We start from the raw sequence: 23,654 nt of genomic DNA, 5'->3' as shown, positions 1-23,654 counted from the left end.
CCACAGGACGAGTCCCAAGTTTGCCCGTCTGCATCTCAGAACCTGTGCTCGTCCCGTCTCCTTCTGCACGGGCTGTTGGAAACCACATTCCTGACCACATGAACGTCCCCGTTCTCCATCCGGCTCCTCTGCTGAGGGGCGTTTGTGCCCGGGCAGGCGGTAGCCATGTCGCCCCAGCAGAGCCCACAGGGTGTCCCCGCCCTGCTCAGCCCTGGGGACCCCAGTGTGACGTCAGAGCCACCACTGTGAGGTCAGAGTTGGCCAGCGTGGCCTTCCCGCCCAGGGAGGAAGCCCCAGCTGCCATTTGGCTGTTGCCCTGGGCAGGCAGCTTCTGCTGCAGGTGCTCTTGGGCTGCTCAAGCTGTTGGTGTCTGGACAGGCCAAGTGCTGCGCTGAGCGGGGAGCCCGCCCTTGCCAGCCATGGCCAGGAGAAAGGCACCCCAGAGAAGATGCCGAGGGGCCTCCAAAGGCTCCTTGGAGGCCAAGGCCGACCAAGAGCCGGCAGGGGAGGCAGCGGGGCCGAGCCGCTGCCAGACGAGTGGGTAAGAATTGGCTGCTCCTGCCTGGGGCGGCGGGTTGGGGTGGGAGCTGGGACGCGGCCGGACACGACCCGTGGGGTGGGGAGCAGCGTGGGGAAGATGACAGAGGCTTCTGGAGAGAGAAACGGAGCTGGGGAAGGGGCTGCCTCTGGCCCCGCAGCTGGGACGTCGCCTGCGAGGCTTCCCGAGGCCGAGCTCTGGCCAGGGCCTCGGTTCACACAGCGTGGGGCTGGTGGGCAAGCGGCATCTCCCTTTGTCCTCCTGCAGGAGCGCCGGCACGAGGTTGGAGCTGGTGACGCGATTCTGGAAGTCAAGTCCCGGCTCTGCCACTCAGGGATTTGCAAAGTGGCGCAATGAGGCCACAAAAATTGCATGTAAGCTCAGCCACTGCTGCTCGCTGTGACGTGCTTGGGGTGAACTCCTGGAGAGGAGACCTCAAGAGACAGGCCTGACTTGTCTCTGGTTTTTTTTGCCCAGGGATTGTCTTCAGCCTCACTTGCCGTGGGGCAGGTGCCCTGGTCTCCCTGTGGACATGTCTGCCGAGTGTGTCTGTCTTTGCCATGTACGTAGTGCAGGTTTCTGCTGTGGACGGGGGGAAGGGGATGTCCAGGGCCAGTGCAAGCAAAGGGGAGAACAGGGCGTGTTCCCCAGCCCAGACATGAGGGAGAAATCGTGGCCCCTGAGGGTGGTGAGAGCCTGGCCCAGGTACCCAGGTGGTGGATGAACCATCCCTGGAGACACCCCAGGCCAGGCTGGATGGGGCTCTGAGCAACCCGATCAGGGTGAAGACGTTCCTGCTCATGGCAGGAGGTGGCACTCAACGAGCTTTGAAGGTCCCTTCCAACCCAAACTATTCTGTGATTCTATGTGAGAACAATCCTGGTTTCTCAGCCAAAGAGAGAGCGAGGTCCACACCACAAGGCTGCTGACAAGAGTCTTCATTTGCTCTTTATGGATTATTTTCCTTCTCTTTCAGAAGGTGCTCCTGCAGCTCTTCCTCTGGGGAAGAGCTGCCAGTAGCGTTGAGCAGTGTGGACAGAAATCATGTTCCTCCAGCTTTTCAGCCTAAGAATGCAAATCCAGCTGTGAAGGGGTTCACTCGACACTTGGTTCCCTGACAGCCCCTGGACTCTCATTTTCAGGCACAAGATGGCCCCAAAAAAGAACTGGTTTGTGATGGACAGGCAGAGGATGCAGTTCTTGAGGGACATGAGGTGCTTCCGAGTCATCCTCCTGTTGCTTCTGGTGGCTCTTGGCATTTACTGCACAACCTCGATGCCAGGGTGGACAACACAGGCAAAGGGATGGATGGAGGTGGGTGACTCCTGCAAGGGAGCGCTGCTGACAGGGGCTGCAGAAATCACGGGCTCTTCTGCTTCCGTGCAGGGCGACCCAAAGAAAGAGCAGCTTGAGCCGTGTCTCCTGGGGAAGCCTCCCCCGGGGAGCCCTGGCAGCTCTGGTGGTGGAGACTCTAACGGGGAATTGTTCCCTTTCAGGAGCAGATCTGTGGGTCCGCAATCGAACGGAAGATCCAGAGGTAAGAGATGTTTCCTGAGCTGCAACTGGGTCTCTGCAGAAGCCTCAGCCAACACCTTATGCTACCTGCACCCATTTTTCTAAAGCCAGGGCTCCCGTCCTTCCCTCTGGCCTTTGCATTGCTCAGCCTGGTGAGGAGGGAAGCGCTGGCAAAGCCGGGCGAGCACACGTGTCTGTGCTCCGTGCTGAGCTCCGGCGCTCCCCAGAGGGGATGGACATCTCTCTGACAAGATCTGCCTTCCTGGTCCTTCAGCAATTACCAGGCTTTGCTGGTGGCACAAAATCAAAATATGCGGCGTCTGCTGCAGGAGGTGGCTCAGCTGAGGGTGCAGCTCATCAGCGCGAGGAAGGTGAGCGTGCATTTGGGGAAGGAGGTTTGGCTGGGCAGAAGCCCCGAGAAAGCCTCCTTGGGGTTGTTGGTGGGCTTGGACTGCTGACCGTGCTGTTCCTCAACCAGGCAGCGTCCGAGGCGGCTTCGCAAGTCTCCGTGGAGATGTCTGACTGGGCCCTGCAGAGCGCTGGTACGGACACAAGCAGCCCAGCCGTGCTCCCGGCACTGCTCTCCAAACTGCTGATGAGGACAGGACTGAAAAACGAGGAGCTGGCAGCGGCCTCACGGGTCGCGTCTGAGCACCGAGTGCTCCGCTTGCAGTCAACTGCCCCCACTTCCTTCCAGGTGCTGCCATCGACACGCGGAGAACTTCCCAGACCTACGGCTGCCAAGGGAATTGGATCTGCGGCGTTATACAGTTATTTCATGCTGCCAACCCTCCTGAGGCTGTTCTGCAGGTATGGCAGCAGAAATCCTCAGTCCTGGTTTCCTTCCTTCCTGGGAATTTGGAGCCTATCTCAGGGGCGTTTCCCAGCTGCAGCAGACCCCACAGACACTCCGGTGCCTGTGCTGCAAGCTCCAGGAGCAGTTGTGTTGGCCCCAGTGCTCTCTCATGCTTCATTTCTCTGCTGTTCTGGGTGCAGCCCGATGTTTCCCCAGGGAACTGCTGGCCTTTCCAAGGGCGTCAGGGCCAGGTGGTCATCCGGTTGCCAGCACGAGTCCACCTGAGCGCCGTCACTGTGCAGCACATCTCCAAGGAAGCTTCTCCCTCTGGGTCCGTCATTAGCGCCCCCAGAGACATCGCTGTCTTTGTAAGTGTCTGCTGGGCGCTTCTGCCCTGGGGCCAAGCCGTGACAGTGACTTTGTGCATCCTCGGAGGTTTGTGTCCCTCTCTCTCCTGAGCCCGGCCGTGCCCTGGCATGATACTTCAAGGGCTCGAGAGGTTTCCTTGGTCTCAAGACTTGGTCTGGCCTGGGCACCTCAGGGTTCTTCGCCAAAACTCCAGGCGGAGACTGAGCTCCAGCCCAACCAGTACCAGACGAGCGCTGGGGTCCCAGGAGAGGCTGGGAACGGGACGGGGCTGATCCAGCGCGTATGTCCCCGCGGTGCTGGGATGAGTCTGAGCTGCTCTCCTTGTGCTTTGCCCCTGAGGGACTGGATGCGGATGGAGAAGAGGAAACTCTGCTTGGGATGTTCATGTACAACGTGGCGAAAGAGCCCATCCAGACGTTCCCGCTGAAGGTACGGTCCACACGCGGGGGAAAGATGCCAGGGAGCAAAGCAGGTTTGCCCGCACGTCCGCAGCAGGAAGAGCGTGAACGCTTTCTCGCTGGGCACAGGGGCCCGCAGCACTTCTGGGAGCTGGTTCCTGCGCAGGAGCCGGGCTGGCAGGGGCAGATCCATTGACTGCACTCTGGCTCTTAACGCCTCCATTTCCTTTTGCCTCTTTTCTTCACAGGCGCTGCCCAGAGCCTTTTCATACGTCAAATTTCTTGTCAAGAGCAACTGGGGAAACCCGAAGTATACCTGCATTTATCGAGTGCGGGTTCACGGGAAGATGGCAAAACCAGAAAGCCTCAGCTGAAACCAGAGCAGAAACAAAGGCAAAAAATAAAAAATGCTGTGTCGGTTCAGATCGGTGTAGAAGATGTGCAAACCTGATTCCTCAGCCCATGAACGTTCCTGTTCTTGATCTGGCTCATCTGTGTCAGAGGTTCGTTTGTGTCGGGTTAATTAGTGTCGACGCGGAATTTTGAAGTGTTTTGCCCCTTGTTATTCTGCCCTCCCCTCGGCACTGGCATTCCAGGGCTGGGGGGGAGAGTTGGAACTCTGTGTTCCTGGCAGCTCTAACAGCGTGTAGGATGGGCAGGGGGTCGGGGCAGCTCGCTGACGGGCAAGAGCGTTTCCTGGGGGTTGCTGGAGGATTCCGAGGGGCTCCTGAGAGACGGGGCTGGTGAGTGGGCGTCCCAGGATGCTGTTGGGGTTCTCCTGCCATTTCATGCCATTTGTGCCATGCTCAGGTGCCACACTATCCAGTGCATCCTCAGTAACTACCCCTCCTCTTTCTGTACTTCCATGTATGAACTGCTATAATCCCCTTCATCTATTGGCCAGGGTTTGCCCTTTGTAAATTACTTGTTAAATGAATTAAGAAATTAATATATTACTAAAGGAATTTAACTCAAGCTAGCAATCACATCCACGGTAGCCGCTCTCTCACTCCCCACCTCCAAATAGGGGAGAGAATCAAAAGGGAAGGGACGATCTTGTGGATTGAGATAAATACAGTTAAAGAAATAACCTCAAGACCACTGGAAAGTTACTTGAAGAAAAACATTAATTCTGTCATGGGATCCTATCTTATTGTTCCCAAAGAGAACCCAAACAATGGCTGTGCTGGCTATGACAACCAAACCAAAACCAAACTAAACCAAAAGAGTTTCTAAGTGTCTGAAGAAAAGTAACTCGATTGCAGTTAAACCAGCACAATGGGCTAAAGACAGAGAGGGGGGAATTACAGAATGGGGGCAGGGAGCCGGCCAGAGAGCGATGGGGAGAGACCAAAAATTGCACTTATGGGCAACTACCGCCGTTTCTTGAGCTCTCCCAGGAGCTGCGTCACCGGGAGCCTCGAGTGAAGTGCTGTCTGCCATGGGCCCGATCCTGCACCCTGGCAGAATAATGGAATCAGAGAATGTCCTGGCTGCCAGAGACAAAGGTGGCTCATGTTCAACTTGCTGTCAACCAGAACCCCCAGATCCCCTCAGGAACCCGCGCTGGCTGGGACCAATGGCTGCGGTGCTGTTCAGATATTTTTCATCTGAATGAGTTACTCAGAGTTACCCCCGTGCCTGTGTCTTTCCGGCAAGGGGTCTGTCCTGAGAAGGGGATCCAGTGCATCCTCTGCCACTCTCTGGAGAGACCAGCCCTGTGTCCATGGCACCGGGGGACACAAAGGGTGACTTGTGCAAGACCATCCTTCATCTGAACCACTTAGGTATGTGCTTGTGGATGGGCTATCAAGCCTTAGAGCGTAAATGCACATATAAATGTCCAACAGCAGCTCCATCACCCAGTTCCTCCTCCTGGCGTTCACAGACACACGGGAGCTGCAGCTCCTGCACTTCTGGCTCTTCCTGGGCATCTACCTGGCTGCCCTCCTGGGAAACGGCCTCATCATCACCACCATAGCCTGCGACCAGCACCTCCACACCCCCATGTACTTCTTCCTGCTCAGCCTCTCCTTCCTCGACCTGGGCTGCATCTCCACCACTCTTCCCAAATCCATGGTCAACTCCCTGTGGGACACCAGGGCCATTTCCTACACAGGGTGTGCTTCTCAAGTCTTTCTGTTTTCTTTTTAGCTTCAGCAGAGTATTTTCTCCTCACTGTCCTGTCCTATGACTGCCACGTTGCCATCTGCAAACCCCTGCACTACGGAACCCTCCTGGGCAGCAGAGCTTGTGTCCACACGGCGGCATTGCCTGGGCCACTGGATTTCTCAGTGCTCTGCTGCACACGGTCAGCACATTTTCACTGCCTTTTGCAAGGGCAATGCCCTGGGCCAGTTCTTCTGTGAAAGCCCCCACATCCTCAAGCTCTCCTGCTCAGACACCCACCTCAGGGAAGTTTGGCTTCCTGTGATTAGCGACTTTTTGTTCTTTGGCTGTTTTGTGTTCACCGTGGTGTCCTATGTGCAGATCTTGAGGGCCGTGCTGAGGATCCCCTCTGAGCAGGGACGGCACAAAGCCTTTTCCACGTGCCTCCCTCACTTGGCCGCGGCCTCCCTGGTTTTGATCACTGCCATGTATGCCAATCTGAAGCCCCCCTCGTTCTCCATCCCATCCCTGGACCTGGCAATGACAGCTCTCTACTCATTGGTGCCTCCAACATTGAACCCCCTCATCTACCGCATCAGGAACCAGGAGCTCAAGGATGCAGTGACTTCTTGACTGAGCGGCTGTGTAAATGAGGAGCTTTGCTCTACGTGTGTTGAAACAAATTAAAAGGCCTTGCAGCAGGTATTTTTCCTGAGAACCTTTCCCTAAGGCCTGGTGAAAGATCTTTGTCCTTCCATGGAACGACACTGCATGAGTAGGTCAGAAGTCCATGTTTGCATTGTACAGAGGAGATGTGAGCATGCACTTCTGTTGTGGTTTAACCCGAGCTGGCAATACCACCATGATAGCCGCTCACCACCCTCCCTTACCACCCCAACAGGGGAGAAAATCAAAAGGGAAGGGAGAGACTTGCATTGAGATAAACACAGTTAAATAAGGTAACAAAATACTAATACACAATTAGTCAATACATACATATATATATATATAATAGAAATAAAAGATACTCAAGTCAATTCCAAACAAACTCCGTCCACAACTGAGCAGCCAAGCCCAGCAAGCCACACCTGGTCCTGAAGCTGATCCCAGAGAGAGAGAGAGAGGAAAAAGCCAGAAAAGCCCAGCGGTCTCTGCAGGATGACAAAAGGCCAAGCTAAACATCCTAACCGAACTCCCCCAGCTCGTCAGCAAGAGCAAGAGATGGTGGAAGAAGGGGAAAAGGGAGAAACCCGGAACCGCAACACTCCTTAAATCACTAGCATGACGCTAATGGGATGGAATACTCTTATTGATCAATGTGGATGTCAGTCAACCTCTGCTCCACCTCTCTCATGCCTCACACCTGCCGGCAGAGCTCTCAAAGTGTCCTTGGCTCTCAAAGCAGAGCAATTGAACATAATAACTGTTCTGGGGTGGTATCTGCTCGTTCTCAAGCTAAGTCCAAATAGAGAGCATGTTAGCTATGAAAAAGAAAGGTTTCTAACTGCATGAAGAAAATGAACCCATTTTCAGTCAAACCAGCACAATATCATGTACGGGAAGTGAGATGAACCCGAGTGAGCACATTCTGAGTCAGCTGTTCCTCAGTGTTCCACGAAGGCCTGAGGGACAGACAATATCTCAAGGTCACTTCATGTTCTGAGCAACAGCCCATGGGAAACCACGTAAATGCAGCACTGCAGTGTGCTTCCTCAAACCAATGTCCCCATGCCCGTTCCTCATGAAGTGGGACATTTCAGATGACTCTACACTAACAAGGCACACCACAGGGCTGAGCTGCCACCTATCCTTTGGTAGTGGGAACCAGAGATCGGAGAGACACTGTCACTCCTGCCTCTGTTAGCAGAAGGGGAAGACTTTGCCCCTGAGCATCCCTGGGTGCTTAAGGAGTTCACAAGGCCAGATGTGGCTGCCTTGACATTTTTGTGTGTGACTCTAGGAACAAACCCCACTGGTCCGGTGACATTCATCTCAGCAGACAACAAACTCATCTTCAAAAATGACAGGAATGAGAAGTGGGAGAATTACAGGGTGGTCAGCCTATCTCTGTCCCTGGGAAGGGAAGGGAATGGGACTCGTCTACCTGTAGCCATTTCAGGCACTTGAAGGACAAGAAAGGGATTGTTGAGCCCAAATAATCAGGGGAAAGAACGGTCTCCTGTGGTGTCATTACAGCCAGATTGGCGTTCTCTGGGCTGAAGAAGTGGACGCTGGGTGGGAAGTTGGCCCAACGGTCAAGTCCACATGTCGCCAGTGGTACAAAGTCCTCTCTGCAGCCAGTTATTAGTAGCATCCCTCAGCGACCAGCACTTGGGCCATCATCTTTATTCTCCTTCTCAATGATGTGACGCAGTGCACTTTCAGTTCCTTTGTGGAAGATGCAACGTTGGGCAGAGGCCCCGAAAAACTTCACCTGGTTCAGCTGGCCTTGAACAGGAGAGTGAGACAAGGTGATATTCAGGGCTCTCTTCAAACCTGAGTTATTCTATGATTCAATGAATCTTCACATTGGAGAGGCTTTTGAAAATGGAACATGTGGTGGAAGAAGGAAAAAAAAAACAAAGAAGAGGCAGAGGAAGAGAACTAAAAAGTGTCAACATAAATACAGCAGCTCCTGTGAAGAATGTTTCTCCACTCCAATCATTTGCAGGAAACAGATTTCATCAAATTCATAAAAGAAACATACTTTTATCTGGTCAGGTCCTGGGCCATACGGAGGGTGATTTACGAGGTCAGTTGTGTCTCAGAAACTCTTAATCCAGTAGGATGCATGTGGCTGTGAAGGGGACTGTGAGGTCAATTCTGTGTCTGGAGGTGACAGCCCAGGAGCAGGGACATGGCTGGGAAAGAACCTCTGCCCAAGTGCCCAGGGACATGGTCGTGTCTGTCAGAGAAGCTGAAAGGCCAGCAGCACTCGTGGGATCTAGAAGATCATGCCGAGGTTACTTCTCTCTGGTCAAGTGAAAGACCGCAAAAAGCCTAACAGGTTGGGTTCCCTGTTTGAAGGGCAATTTCTGAGGTGGGTGAGCTTTCCTTGGTAGTCGCAAAAAGCAGGAGAAAGAAGAAAAAGCCACCAAATGCAGATTGGAAGGTGAAGACTGGGTATCAAGAGGAAAAAATTTCACTGGAAGGGCAGTGTTGTGGTGCAAGATGTCACCAGGAGGGAGTCTGGATCAGCCCATGGTTTGTGTTCCAAAGAACAGCCAGAGAGGGTTCAGACACAGCAGTGAAGGTGCAGAAATGCTGGGGTCAGAGCAGGTGGGGAAACGAGATGGGTGTCTGCAGCCTGCAGGGAAAGAGGGGCAGGGGTAGGACTGTAAAGAACAGCCTGAGGTGGAGATGGCAAAGGGTGCTGGCAAGCCTGGAAGGGACCAACAGGACCCATGTCTTTGTCCCTTGGCCATGGCAGTTGTCTCTGCCACTGAGGCCTGGGAGAAGACGTTGTCCTCATGGCACTGGGGCCTCGTTGCCTCCTTGCAGCCCCACGGGGAAGCTGGAAGTTGTTGTACCAGTGTTGTCCATCCCTCGGCCTTGCACACCCACATCCCACGGTCCCAGGAAGAGCCCTGAGCCGCGTGTAAGGGACAGGATCCCCCTTCCCATTGACTGGAGGTCAGGGCTTCTCCGTTCTGCTTCAGAAAGGAAACCAAGGGGTTTCTGAGCATCAGAGCCACCTGCACAGGGCCTTGGCCCACCTCTCATAACAGCCTCCAATTATCTGCTCTAACGAGCCCTTGGGGAGGCTTTGTCAGTAAGAGTCCTCAGTGGGGCCCATTAATGCTTCAAGGAACTCTGAGGTTTTGGGTTTGACTTTGGGTCCTTGAGGCTTTTTTCCAGTCTCTTCTCAGTACCTGTGATTCATGGACGCAGCCTCAAACACACAAATGGGCTTCTTAAAATGGCAAAAAGCCTGACAAGCTGTGTCTCTTTCATCATTTTCTTCAAGTCCTGAAGACTTATACAGCAAATTAGAGAGGTTTCAGGATGTAAGGTAAAGAGGACATTTTCAAGGAGCACTTTTCAGGCTTCTCCACTCAAGTTTGCAACTGATTGTCAGAACTTCGTTGCAGGAATTCCTACCTACTTTCCTTAAAGAACTCAACATAAACAGGCACAGAGGGTTTTTCGTTTTACTTGGGTGGTTTGACCCCCGGGTGTTTCACATCCAGTGGACCATCCCACGGGGCACAGTGGTGGCCCCAGACCCCCGGTGCTGCCGACCTCCATCCCCGGCTACTGGCACGTCCACAGGCAATGGGCACCGATCAGGGTTCCCAGCACGGCCACCGCCATGGGGGCATCTGGGGGCAGGAACATCCCCCGGAGCAGCCCCTCTGCTGCCCTCCTCAATGAAGCCCCTGAGAACCCCATCGATGGCTTTGACGCTCCATCCGGCCCCTCTGCTGCCGAACCAGCCTCTGCAGACCTGGCAGCTGAACTGGCCATCCCGGAGGATGAGCTGCTCCAAGAGGCCCTGCAGCTGCTCGGCTGCTCCCTGGGGGTGGTGGAGTCCAGCCAGGATGGTCCAGGCAGCAGCCCCGTGCCTGGGGACCTGGGTGACAGCAGCACAGAGGGGAATGCGGCGGCCCCATCACCTCTGGAGCTGCCAATGGCCGTCGGTGGGCAGTGGGCAGCGCTGAACATCCTGGGCACTTCAGCCACCATGGGGGCATCTCCGGGCAGCAACAGCCCCCCTGTTAGATGTGATCTAGGTAGTGACTCTATAAGCAAATCCTATAGGAATAGGACTGAAATAGATTTTCCTGGTACTTGGGGCATTTCCTTAACGTTATGCAATTCTTCTAATAAACTTCCCAGATTTCCATTTAAAACTATTAGAGATTAAATAGCTTCTATTTTGTACTGAAAGGATATTTGCAGAATATCCAGCTCGGTGCAAGTGACGTGTATCAAACTTGCCTTCCAGCTGGAAAATGCCAAACTGTCCTCTGACCAAAACAACAAAGCGGCTGGTGCGGCACGAGAGGAGCTGAAAGAGGCTCGAATGAGAATAGAAGCTCTCAGCTACCAGCTCTCTGACCTTCAGAAACAGGTAAAGGCACAACATTTGCTCTCTAATCCATTTGCTAACTAATCCAGAGCACTGTGGTGTTTGGATGGATTGACATTTCCGTCCCTTTGCGTTCCCTGAATTTTGCGGACAGAAATCTTGACGTCTATTTGGGAGGGAGATGGATTTTTGAACGTTTTTATTGTACCCACATAGATGCCAACTGTGTTTTTCACAGGCCAGCACCGTGGAAGATCGCATTCGCGAGCTGGAGGAAATGATGGCTGGCGAGCGGGAGAAGATCAGGAAGATGCTGGATGCAAAGGAGAGGGAGATGACAGGCATGAGGGACCAGATGCAGCAGCAACTGATCGAGTACCAGGAGCCGCTCGACGTTAAATTAGCGCTGGACGTGGAGATCAGTGCTTACCGAAAACTCCTGGAAGGAGAAGAGGAAAGGTACGTACAGAAAATGTTTTATTCTTAGGACTAGCAGGTGTTCTTTTCATTTCTTATGCCTTTTTTTTTTTTTTTTATTGTTTGAAACAAAATCTGGGCTTGCTGCTTCCAAGCTCAGGATCAGAACATCCCCACATGCAGGAAGTCAAGGAAGGGAGCTAGGAGACCTGCGTGGTTAAATAGGGATCTGTTGGGTATGCTCAAGCAGAAGAGGTGAGTTTACAGGTCATGGAAGCAGGGGCTGGCCACTTGGGTGGAATATAAGGCTGCTGTTAGAGGATGTAGGAAGGCAGCTAAGATAGCCAAGGCCTCCTTAGAATTAAACCTGGTGAAAGGGGTCAAGGACAGCAAAAAGAGCTTCTTCAAATACATAGCAGACTAACACCAGAGGCGATGTAGGCCCACTGATGAATTGGGTGGGTGCCCTGGTGACAGAAGATACAGAGAAGGCAGAATTACTGAATGCCTTCTTTGTCTCTGTCTACTCTGCCGGAGGCTGTCCTGGGGAGCCCTGTACCCCTGAGACCCCGGATGAAGCCAGGTCAATGGAGGAGTTTGCTATAGTCGATGAGGACTGGGTTAGGGAGCAACTAAGTAGTCTGGACATCCATAAATCCATGGGTCCAGATGAGATGCACCCGCAGGTGCTGAGGGAGCTGGCTGAAGTCATTGCTAGACCGCTCTCCATCATCTTTGCCAAGTCTTGGGAAACGGGAGAGGTGCCCGAGGATTGGAGGAAAGCAAATGTCACTCCAGTCTTCAAAAAGGGCAAGAAGGAGGACCCTGGTAACTATAGGACCCGTCAGCCTCACCTCCGTCCCTGGGAAAGTAATGGAACGGCTTGTCCTTGGCGCCATCTCAAGGCATACTGGTGAGGCCACACCTGGAGTATTGTGTTCAGTTCTGGGCCCCTCAGTTCAGGAAAGACATTGAAGTGCTGGAGCGGGTCCAGAGAAGAGCAACAAGACTGGGGAAGAGACTTGAACATAAAACCTATGGGGAGAGGCTGAGGGAGCTGGGCTTGTTTAGTCTAGAGAAGAGGAGGCTTAGAGGTGACCTCATCACTCTCTATAACTACCTGAAGGGAAGTTATAGCCATGTGGGGATTGGTCTCTTCTCCCAGGCAGTTAGCAATAGGACAAGGGGGCATGGGCTTAAACTCTGCCAGGGGAAATTTAGGCTGGATATTAGAAAGAAATTATTTACAGAGAGAGTGATCAGGCATTGGAATGGCCTGCCCAGGGAGGTGCTGGACTCGCCGTCCCTGGAGGTTTTTAAACTGAAATTGGACATGACACTTAGTGCCGTGATCTAGTAAACGGACTAGAGTCGGACCAAGGGTTGGACTCGATGATCTCTGAGGTCTTTTCCAACCCAGTCGATTCTGCGATTCTGTGATTATGTGATATCAAGGATAAGAGGATTATTAGTGGCAGTCAGCATGGCTTTACTAAGGGTAAGTCATGCTTGACCAACCTCATAGCCTTTTATGAGAATGTAACAAGGTGGATGGACGATGGCAGAGCGGTGGATGTTGTCTACCTTGACTTCAGCAAAGTGTTTGACACAGTCTCCCATAGCATCCTAGTTGCTAAGTTGAGGAAGTGTGGTCTGGACAATAGAGTAGTGAGGTGGATTGCAAACTGGCTTAAGGAGAGAAGCCAGAGAGTCGTAGTCAATGGTGCGGAGTCCAGTTGGAGGCCAGTATCGAGTGCAGTGCCTCAGGGGTCAGTACTGGGGCCAATATTATTCAATATATTCATTAACAATTTAGACAAGGGAATTGAGTGTACTATCAGCAAGTCTGCTGATGACAGTAAGCTGGGAGGAGTGGCTGACACGCCAGAAGGCTGTGCTGCCATCCAGCGGGATCTGGCCAGGCTGGAGAGTTGGGTGGGGAATAACCTGATGAAACAAGGGCAAGTGTAGAGTCCTGCATCTGGGCAGGAACAACCCCAGATTCCAGTATAGGCTGGGGAATGACCTATTAGAAAGCAGTGTAGGGGAAAGGGACCTGGGGGTCCTGGTGGACAACAGGATGACCACGAGCCAGCACTGGGCCCTTGTGGCCAGGAAGGCCGATGGCATCCTGGGGTGTATTAGAAGAGGGGTGGTTAGTAGATCAAGAGAGGTTCTCTTTCCCCTCTACTCCACCCTGGTGAGACCCCATCTGGAGTACTGTGTCCAGTTCTGGGCCTCTCAGTTCAAGAAGGACAGGGAACTGATGGAGAGTCCAGTGTAGGACAACAAAAATGATTAAGGGACTGGAGCATCTCCCTTATGAAGAAAGGCTGAGGGAGCTGAGTCTCTTTAGTTTGGAGAAGAGGAGGCTAAGGGGGGGCCTTATTAATGTCTATAAGTATATAAAAAGTGAGTGCCATGAGGATGGAGCCAGGCTCTTCTCAGTGGCAAACAATGATAGGACAAGGGGTAATGGGATCAAGCTGGAACACAAGAGGTTCCGCTTAAATTTGAGAAGAAACTTCTTCTCAGTGAGGGTGGCGGAGCACTGGCCCAGGCTGCCCAGGGGGGTTGTGGAGTCTCCTTCCCTGGAGACATTCAAAACCTGCCTGGACATGTTCCTGTGTGACCTCATCTGAGGCGTTCCTGCTCTGGCAGGGGGATTGGACTGGATGATTTTTTGAGGTCCCTTCCAATCCCAAACATACTGTGATACTGTGATTGGCTCCACGCCACAACGTGGTGTGTGAAATGCTTGCAAGTGTTCTCATCCAAACACTGTCTTTATTTTATTTTGGTTTTTATAATGTCTCAGAGTACAGTGGAATAAATCATTCTGTCCTTGACATTCGTCTTCTCTTTTTATTGAAGTACTTAGACCTCTTTGTAAATGATGTGGCCAAAGAATCGTATATTTAGTAGTAGATCTACTGAAGGGAGGGTTACGTGACCCACGTTGCTCTCCTTAGCGTGACTTTGCAAGTCATATAATCATAGTACCAGAACATTTCTTGAGCAATTTCTCAGCCCCCTGCTTCTCTTCCTCTGGGCGGTCCTGCTGACATGCAGACTATTCAAAGTTAACTCATCCCTAATCTCACCCGGTGGGACGGGACAAACACACCAGGATCAGACCCCTCCATTCCTTTGCCCAGCTCTGCTGAACTTCACGAGGGCTCGGGGCAGGTTCCGCCCCTCTCTTGCTGGGTGGTGACTCTGTTCCAGGCTGCTGTAGTCACCCTTGCAAACCTGGTCTGTTGCAAACACTCTTTCCAAAAAGGTTTCTGGTAGGATGCAGCCTTTTTAGCCCAAGCAGGAGGAGGAAACAATTCCTGCTGCTTCTGCTCGGGTGTGAGCCAAACCCCAATGGCGACAGTAGAAGCTGCTGCTCAGCCTTCCAATGAGCACCTCGCCCTGCGTGGGGGACTCAGAACTTGGCAAATTTGCACGATGCTCCTCTCTGGGAGCTCACAGCACTGCAAACCCTCTGCTGTACAGCCCAGTGTTGCGATAGGACAAGGGGTGATGATTCTGAACTAAAGGAGGGAGATTCAGGCTGGACATGAGGAAGGAATTGTTGCCCTGAGGGTGGTGAGAGCCTGGCCCAGGTTGGCCAGAGAGGTGGTGGATGAACCATCCCTGGAGACATCCCAGGCCAGGCTGGACGGGGCTCTGGATGGTGCCACTGGGGAGCTGGGAAGGTCCCTCCAACCCAAACTATCCTGTGATTCTAAAATCAGGGTACAGGGCTTATCCCCACAGGGGAAAGGAGAAATTAGGAGAAAAAAAAAAAAAAAAACAACCACTCCTTCTTTGAGTCTGGGCTCTTCTTGCTTCTCGTTGGATCTTTTTTCACTGATCTCAGATGAGCCTTTGTTTTGTTAAACTGCCGATATCGTTTCTAGTCCATCACCTTGAAGGGGTTTAGTCTGAATAAATCCTTTTCTTCCCAGCAAAGTGCAGAACAGGCCCGGTCATGTCTTCCCTTTAGCCTTGAAGTCGTTCTTTTCTCCCCAGTCGATTCCGTTCTTCCCAGCAAAGTGGGAACCAGACCTGGTCTCAGAGGTGGTCACTGCAGTCTGGAGCCGTTTTGGTGAATACCAGCAGAATTTTACTGCTTCAGATTTCTGCAAATTCAGCTCACTAAGTACCATGAAGCAAAGAGGATATTAAAAATCACACCACCTTTTCATGCTGGGTGATTCGTTCTATCTAGGAGGCTTTTAATTAAGCCAGGTGATTGATGTAACACTTAAATTGGGCTCGTCCACTGACCCGTGAGCAGCACAACCATTGCTGTACGGGCAGCTTGTTCAGCAGAGAGCTCACAGCAGCTCCCCAGGCTGCCGTGTTGATGGAACAAAGTGGCTGTTTTGTAGTCCAGTGGCAGACCCTGGGAAAGGTCTGCACGAGGCTCTGTGCACCCACATCTTGAACCTCTCTGGACCTCCTAACCAGCCCCCTTCTGATCCACCCCAGGATGCCATTGGCCTTCGTTGGTGCAGTTCAGTGTGTTGTTTGCTTCCTCGGGGTTTCCCAGCGGGAGTTCTGGGCTCAACTGCTGCTCTGGCCTTTCCCTCCTCTGGAGCCTGCACCAAACTGCTGCTGGTTTGGCTGGGGGGTTGATGCCTCTGGCAGCTCCCCCACTCGAAGCCACAGGACGAGTCCCAAGTTTGCCCGTCTGCATCTCAGAACCTGTGCTCGTCCCGTCTCCTTCTGCACGGGCTGTTGGAAACCACATTCCTGACCACATGAACGTCCCCGTTCTCCATCCGGCTCCTCTGCTGAGGGGCGTTTGTGCCCGGGCAGGCGGTAGCCGTGTCGCCCCAGCAGAGCCCACAGGGTGTCCCCGCCCTGCTCAGCCCTGGGGACCCCAGTGTGACGTCAGAGCCACCACTGTGAGGTCAGAGTTGGCCAGCGTGGCCTTCCCGCCCAGGGAAGGAGCCCCAGCTGCCATTTGGCTGTTGCCCTGGGCAGGCAGCTCCTGCTGCGGGTGCTCTTGGGCTGCTCAAGCTGTTGGTGCCTGGACAGGCCAAGTGCTGCGCTGAGCGGGGAGCCCGCCCTTGCCAGCCATGGCCAGGAGAAAGGCACCCCAGAGAAGATGCCGAGGGGCCTCCAAAGGCTCCTTGGAGGCCAAGGCCGACCAAGAGCCGGCAGGGGAGGCAGCGGGGCCGAGCCGCTGCCAGACGAGTGGGTAAGAATTGGCTGCTCCTGCCTGGGGCGGCGGGTTGGGGTGGGAGCTGGGACGCGGCCGGACACGACCCGTGGGGTGGGGAGCAGCGTGGGGAAGATGACAGAGGCTTCTGGAGAGAGAAACGGAGCTGGGGAAGGGGCTGCCTCTGGCCCCGCAGCTGGGACGTCCCCTGCGAGGCTTCCCGAGGCCGAGCTCTGGCCAGGGCCTCGGTTCACACAGCGTGGGGCTGGTGGGCAAGCGGCATCTCCCTTTGTCCTCCTGCAGGAGCGCCGGCACGAGGTTGGAGCTGGTGACGCGATTCTGGAAGTCAAGTCCCGGCTCTGCCACTCAGGGATTTGCAAAGTGGCGCAATGAGGCCACAAAAATTGCATGTAAGCTCAGCCACTGCTGCTCGCTGTGACGTGCTTGGGGTGAACTCCTGGAGAGGAGACCTCAAGAGACAGGCCTGACTTGTCTCTGGTTTTTTTTGCCCAGGGATTGTCTTCAGCCTCACTTGCCGTGGGGCAGGTGCCCTGGTCTCCCTGTGGACATGTCTGCCGAGTGTGTCCGTCTTTGCCATGTACGTAGTGCAGGTTTCTGCTGTGGACGGGGGGAAGGGGATGTCCAGGGCCAGTGCAAGCAAAGGGGAGAACAGGGCGTGTTCCCCAGCCCAGACATGAGGGAGAAATCGTGGCCCCTGAGGGTGGTGAGAGCCTGGCCCAGGTACCCAGGTGGTGGATGAACCATCCCTGGAGACACCCCAGGCCAGGCTGGATGGGGCTCTGAGCAACCCGATCAGGGTGAAGACGTTCCTGCTCATGGCAGGAGGTGGCACTCAACGAGCTTTGAAGGTCCCTTCCAACCCAAACTATTCTGTGATTCTATGTGAGAACAATCCTGGTTTCTCAGCCAAAGAGAGAGCGAGGTCCACACCACAAGGCTGCTGACAAGAGTCTTCATTTGCTCTTTATGGATTATTTTCCTTCTCTTTCAGAAGGTGCTCCTGCAGCTCTTCCTCTGGGGAAGAGCTGCCAGTAGCGTTGAGCAGTGTGGACAGAAATCATGTTCCTCCAGCTTTTCAGCCTAAGAATGCAAATCCAGCTGTGAAGGGGTTCACTCGACACTTGGTTCCCTGACAGCCCCTGGACTCTCATTTTCAGGCACAAGATGGCCCCAAAAAAGAACTGGTTTGTGATGGACAGGCAGAGGATGCAGTTCTTGAGGGACATGAGGTGCTTCCGAGTCATCCTCCTGTTGCTTCTGGTGGCTCTTGGCATTTACTGCACAACCTCGATGCCAGGGTGGACAACACAGGCAAAGGGATGGATGGAGGTGGGTGACTCCTGCAAGGGAGCGCTGCTGACAGGGGCTGCAGAAATCACGGGCTCTTCTGCTTCCGTGCAGGGCGACCCAAAGAAAGAGCAGCTTGAGCCGTGTCTCCTGGGGAAGCCTCCCCCGGGGAGCCCTGGCAGCTCTGGTGGTGGAGACTCTAACGGGGAATTGTTCCCTTTCAGGAGCAGATCTGTGGGTCCGCAATCGAACGGAAGATCCAGAGGTAAGAGATGTTTCATGAGCTGCAACTGGGTCTGTGCAGAAGCCTCAGCCAACACCTTATGCTACCTGCACCCGTTTTTCTAAAGCCAGGGCTCTCGTCCTTCCCTCTGGCCTTTGCATTGCTCAGCCTGGTGAGGAGGGAAGCGCTGGCAAAGCCGGACGAGCACACGTGTCTGTGCTCCGTGCTGAGCTCCGGCGCTCCCCAGAGGGGATGGACATCTCTCTGACGAGATCTGCTTTCCTGGTCCTTCAGCGATTACCAGGCTTTGCTGGTGGCACAAAATCAAAATATGCGGCGTCTGCTGCAGGAGGTGGCTCAGCTGAGGGTGCAGCTCATCAGCGCGAGGAAGGTGAGCGTGCATTTGGGGAAGGAGGTTTGGCTGGGCAGAAGCCCCGAGAAAGCCTCCTTGGGGTTGTTGGTGGGCTTGGACTGCTGACCGTGCTGTTCCTCAACCAGGCAGCGTCCGAGGCGGCTTCGCAAGTCTCCGTGGAGATGTCTGACTGGGCCCTGCAGAGCGCTGGTACGGACACAAGCAGCCCAGCCGTGCTCCCGGCGCTGCTCTCCAAACTGGTGATGAGGACAGGACTGAAAAACGAGGAGCTGGCAGCGGCCTCACAGGTCGCGTCTGAGCACCGAGTGCTCCGCTTGCAGTCAAATGCCCCCACTTCCTTCCAGGTGCTGCCATCGACACGCGGAGAACTTCCCAGACCTACGGCTGCCAAGGGAATTGGATCTGCGGCGTTATACAGTTATTTCATGCTGCCAACCCTCCTGAGGCTGTTCTGCAGGTATGGCAGCAGAAATCCTCAGTCCTGGTTTCCTTCCTTCCTGGGAAGTTGGAGCCTATCTCAGGGGCGTTTCCCAGCTGCAGCAGACCCCACAGACACTCCGGTGCCTGTGCTGCAAGCTCCAGGAGCAGTTGTGTTGGCCCCAGCGCTCTCTCACGCTTCATTTCTCTGCTGTTCTGGGTGCAGCCCGATGTTTCCCCAGGGAACTGCTGGCCTTTCCAAGGGCGTCACGGCCAGGTGGTCATCCGGTTGCCAGCACGAGTCCACCTGAGCGCCGTCACCGTGCAGCACATCTCCAAGGAAGCCTCTCCCTCTGGGTCCGTCATTAGCGCCCCCAGAGATGTCGCCGTCTTTGTAAGTGTCTGCTGGGCGCTTCTGCCCTGGGGCCAAGCCGTGACAGTGACTTTGTGCATCCTCAGAGGTTTGTGTCCCGCTCTCTCCTGAGCCCGGCCATGCCCTGGCATGACACTTCAAGGGCTCGAGAGGTTTCCTTGGTCTCAAGACTTAGTCTGGCCAGGGCACCTCAGGGTTCTTCGCCAAAACTCCAGGCGGAGACTGAGCTCCAGCCCAACCAGTACCAGACGAGCGCTGGGGTCCCAGGAGAGGCTGGGAACGGGACGGGGCTGATCCAGCGCGTATGTCCCCGCGGTGCTGGGATGAGTCTGAGCTGCTCTCCTTGTGCTTTGCCCCTGAGGGACTGGATGCGGATGGAGAAGAGGAAACTCTGCTTGGGATGTTCATGTACAACGTGGCGAAAGAGCCCATCCAGACGTTCCCGCTGAAGGTACGGTCCACACGCGGGGGAAAGATGCCAGGGAGCAAAGCAGGTTTGCCCGCACGTCCGCAGCAGGAAGAGCGTGAACGCTTTCTCGCTGGGCACAGGGGCCCGCAGCACTTCTGGGAGCTGGTTCCTGCGCAGGAGCCGGGCTGGCAGGGGCAGATCCATTGACTGCACTCTGGCTCTTAACGCCTCCATTTCCTTTTGCCTCTTTTCTTCACAGGCGCTGCCCAGAGCCTTTTCATACGTCAAATTTCTTGTCAAGAGCAACTGGGGAAACCCGAAGTATACCTGCATTTATCGAGTGCGGGTTCACGGGAAGATGGCAAAACCAGAAAGCCTCAGCTGAAACCAGAGCAGAAACAAAGGCAAAAAATAAAAAATGCTGTGTCGGTTCAGATCGGTGTAGAAGATGTGCAAACCTGATTCCTCAGCCCATGAACGTTCCTGTTCTTGATCTGGCTCATCTGTGTCAGAGGTTCGTTTGTGTCGGGTTAATTAGTGTCGACGCGGAATTTTGAAGTGTTTTGCCCCTTGTTATTCTGCCCTCCCCTCGGCACTGGCATTCCAGGGCTGGGGGGGAGAGTTGGAACTCTGTGTTCCTGGCAGCTGTAACAGCGTGTAGGATGGGCAGGGGGTCGGGGCAGCTCGCTGACGGCCAAGAGCATTTCCTGGGGGTTGCTGGAGGATTCCGAGGGGCTCCTGAGAGACGGGGCTGGTGAGTGGGTGTCCCAGGATGCTGTTGGGGTTCTCCTGCCATTTCATGCCATTTGTGCCATGCTCAGGTGCCACACTATCCAGTGCATCCTCAGTAACTACCCCTCCTCTTTCCGTACTTCCATGTATGAACTGCTATAATCCCCTTCATCTATTGGCCAGGGTTTGCCCTTTGTAAATTATTTGTTAAATGAATTAAGAAATTAATATATTACTAAAGGAATTTAACTCAAGCTAGCAATCACATCCACGGTAGCCGCTCTCTCACTCCCCACCTCCAAATAGGGGAGAGAATCAAAAGGGAAGGGACGATCTTGTGGATTGAGATAAATACAGTTAAAGAAATAACCTCAAGAGTACTGGAAAGTTACTTGAAGAAAAACATTAATTCTGTCATGGGATCCTATCTTATTGTTCCCAAAGAGAACCCAAACAATGGCTGTGCTGGCTATGACAACCAAACCAAAACCAAACTAAACCAAAAGAGTTTCTAAGTGTCTGAAGAAAAGTAACTCGATTGCAGTTAAACCAGCACAATGGGCTAAAGACAGAGAGGGGGGAATTACAGAATGGGGGCAGGGAGCCGGCCAGAGAGCGATGGGGAGAGACCAAAAATTGCACTTATGGGCAACTGCCGCCGTTTCTTGAGCTCTCCCAGGAGCTGCATCACCAGGAGCCTCGAGTGAAGTGCTGCCTGCCATGGGCCCGATCCTGCACCGTGGCAGAATAATGGAATCAGAGAATGTCCTGGCTGCCAGAGACAAAAGTGGCTCATGTTCAACTTGCTGTCAACCAGAACCCCCAGATCCCCTCAGGAACCCGCGCTGGCTGGGACCAATGGCTGCGGTGCTGTTCAGATATTTTTCATCTGAATGAGTTACTCAGAGTTACCCCCGTGCCTGTGTCTTTCCGGCAAGGGGTCTGTCCTGAGAAGGGGATCCAGTGCATCCTCTGCCACTCTCTGGAGAGACCAGCCCTGTGTCCATGGCACCGGGGGACACAAAGGGTGACTTGTGCAAGACCATCCTTCATCTGAACCACTTAGGTATGTGCTTGTGGATGGGCTATCAAGCCTTAGAGTGTAAATGCACATATAAATGTCCAACAGCAGCTCCATCACCCAGTTCCTCCTCCTGGCGTTCACAGACACACGGGAGCTGCAGCTCCTGCACTTCTGGCTCTTCCTGGGCATCTACCTGGCTGCCCTCCTGGGAAACGGCCTCATCATCACCACCATAGCCTGCGACCAGCACCTCCACACCCCCATGTACTTCTTCCTGCTCAGCCTCTCCTTCCTCGACCTGGGCTGCATCTCCACCACTCTTCCCAAATCCATGGTCAACTCCCTGTGGGACACCAGGGCCATTTCCTACACAGGGTGTGCTTCTCAAGTCTTTCTGTTTTCTTTTTAGCTTCAGCAGAGTATTTTCTCCTCACTGTCCTGTCCTATGACTGCCACGTTGCCATCTGCAAACCCCTGCACTACGGAACCCTCCTGGGCAGCAGAGCTTGTGTCCACACGGCGGCATTGCCTGGGCCACTGGATTTCTCAGTGCTCTGCTGCACACGGTCAGCACATTTTCACTGCCTTTTGCAAGGGCAACGCCCTGGGCCAGTTCTTCTGTGAAATCCCCCACATCCTCAAGCTCTCCTGCTCAGACACCCACCTCAGGGAAGTCTGGCTTCCTGTGATTAGCGACTTTTTGTTCTTTGGCTGTTTTGTGTTCACCGTGGTGTCCTATGTGCAGATCTTGAGGGCCGTGCTGAGGATCCCCTCTGAGCAGGGACGGCACAAAGCCTTTTCCACGTGCCTCCCTCACTTGGCCGCGGCCTCCCTGGTTTTGATCACTGCCATGTATGCCAATCTGAAGCCCCCCTCGTTCTCCATCCCATCCCTGGACCTGGCAATGACAGCTCTCTACTCATTGGTGCCTCCAACATTGAACCCCCTCATCTACTGCATGAGGAACCAGGAGCTCAAGGATGCAGTGACTTCTTGACTGAGCGGCTGTGTAAATGAGGAGCTTTGCTCTACGTGTGTTGAAACAAATTAAAAGGCCTTGCAGCAGGTATTTTTCCTGAGAACCTTTCCCTAAGGCCTGGTGAAAGATCTTTGTCCTTCCATGGAACGACACTGCATGAGTAGGTCAGAAGTCCATGTTTGCATTGTACAGAGGAGATGTGAGCATGCACTTCTGTTGTGGTTTAACCCGAGCTGGCAATACCACCATGATAGCCGCTCACCACCCTCCCTTACCACCCCAACAGGGGAGAAAATCAAAAGGGAAGGGAGAGACTTGCATTGAGATAAACACAGTTAAATAAGGTAACAAAATACTAATACACAATTAGTCAATACATACATATATATAGATATAATAGAAATAAAAGATACTCAAGTCAATTCCAAACAAACTCCGTCCACAACTGAGCAGGCAAGCCCAGCAAGTCACACCTGGTCCTGAAGCTGATCCCAGAGAGAAAGAGGAAAAAGCCAGAAAAGCCCAGCGGTCTCTGCAGGATGACAAAAGGCCAAGCTAAACATCCTAACCGAACTCCCCCAGCTCGTCAGCAAGAGCAAGAGATGGTGGAAGAAGGGGAAAAGGGAGAAACCCGGAACAGCAACACTCCTTAAATCACTAGCATGACGCTAATGGGATGGAATACTCTTATTGATCAATGTGGATGTCAGTCAACCTCTGCCCCACCTCTCTCATGCCTCACACCTGCCGGCAGAGCTCTCAAAGTGTCCTTGGCTCTCAAAGCAGAGCAATTGAACATAATAACTGTTCTGGGGTGGTATCTGCTCGTTCTCAAGCTAAGTCCAAATAGAGAGCATGTTAGCTATGAAAAAGAAAGGTTTCTAACTGCATGAAGAAAATGAACCCATTTTCAGTCAAACCAGCACAATATCATGTACGGGAAGTGAGATGAACCCGAGTGAGCACATTCTGAGTCAGCTGTTCCTCAGTGTTCCACGAAGGCCTGAGGGACAGACAATATCTCAAGGTCACTTCATGTTCTGAGCAACAGCCCATGGGAAACCACGTAAATGCAGCACTGCAGTGTGCTTCCTCAAACCAATGTCCCCATGCCCGTTCCTCATGAAGTGGGACATTTCAGATGACTCTACACTAACAAGGCACACCACAGGGCTGAGCTGCCACCTATCCTTTGGTAGTGGGAACCAGAGATCGGAGAGACACTGTCACTCCTGCCTCTGTTAGCAGAAGGGGAAGACTTTGCCCCTGAGCATCCCTGGGTGCTTAAGGAGTTCACAAGGCCAGATGTGGCTGCCTTGACATTTTTGTGTGTGACTCTAGGAACAAACCCCACTGGTCCGGTGACATTCATCTCAGCAGACAACAAACTCATCTTCAAAAATGACAGGAATGAGAAGTGGGAGAATTACAGGGTGGTCAGCCTATCTCTGTCCCTGGGAAGGGAAGGGAATGGGACTTGTCTA

General features: G+C 53.6%; 2 protein-coding genes and 2 pseudogenes across 4 annotated transcripts; all 4 read left to right on the top strand.

Moving 5' to 3' along the window:
- The first annotated feature begins 209 nt into the window (after window positions 1-209).
- LOC135576460 (sperm-associated antigen 4 protein-like) lies at window positions 210-3,307 on the top strand. The gene is made up of 6 exons (XM_065041969.1): window positions 210-912; window positions 1,016-1,100; window positions 1,681-2,424; window positions 2,532-2,595; window positions 2,751-2,863; window positions 3,050-3,307. The coding sequence occupies exons 3-6, from the start codon at window positions 2,365-2,367 to the stop codon at window positions 3,305-3,307; spliced, it is 495 nt and encodes a 164-aa protein (XP_064898041.1). The 5' UTR covers window positions 210-912; window positions 1,016-1,100; window positions 1,681-2,364.
- A 2,035-nt stretch (window positions 3,308-5,342) lies between these two features.
- On the top strand, window positions 5,343-6,358 carry LOC135576459 (olfactory receptor 14J1-like; annotated as a pseudogene).
- A 9,723-nt stretch (window positions 6,359-16,081) lies between these two features.
- On the top strand, window positions 16,082-20,086 carry LOC135576490 (sperm-associated antigen 4 protein-like). Of its 3 annotated transcripts, XM_065042429.1 has the most exons (10): window positions 16,082-16,742; window positions 16,846-16,930; window positions 17,511-17,682; window positions 17,865-17,905; window positions 18,158-18,254; window positions 18,362-18,425; window positions 18,581-18,693; window positions 18,880-19,047; window positions 19,388-19,477; window positions 19,695-20,086. In XM_065042429.1, coding segments are annotated over exons 2-10 (873 nt in total). In that variant the 5' UTR covers window positions 16,082-16,742; window positions 16,846-16,928; the 3' UTR covers window positions 19,821-20,086. The 3 variants fall into 3 exon arrangements, with proteins under 3 accessions (XP_064898501.1, XP_064898499.1, XP_064898500.1); XM_065042427.1 differs by having other exon boundaries at window positions 19,388-19,834; XM_065042428.1 differs by lacking the exons at window positions 16,082-16,742; window positions 16,846-16,930 and having other exon boundaries at window positions 16,959-17,682; window positions 19,388-19,834.
- A 939-nt stretch (window positions 20,087-21,025) lies between these two features.
- Window positions 21,026-22,308, top strand: LOC135576458 (olfactory receptor 14J1-like; annotated as a pseudogene).
- Window positions 22,309-23,654: the final 1,346 nt, after the last annotated feature.

This window comes from Columba livia, chromosome 27 (assembly GCF_036013475.1).
Source record: "Columba livia isolate bColLiv1 breed racing homer chromosome 27, bColLiv1.pat.W.v2, whole genome shotgun sequence".
Taxonomy (NCBI): Eukaryota; Metazoa; Chordata; class Aves; order Columbiformes; family Columbidae; genus Columba; species Columba livia.
This window is presented reverse-complemented; position numbering and strand designations above follow the sequence as displayed.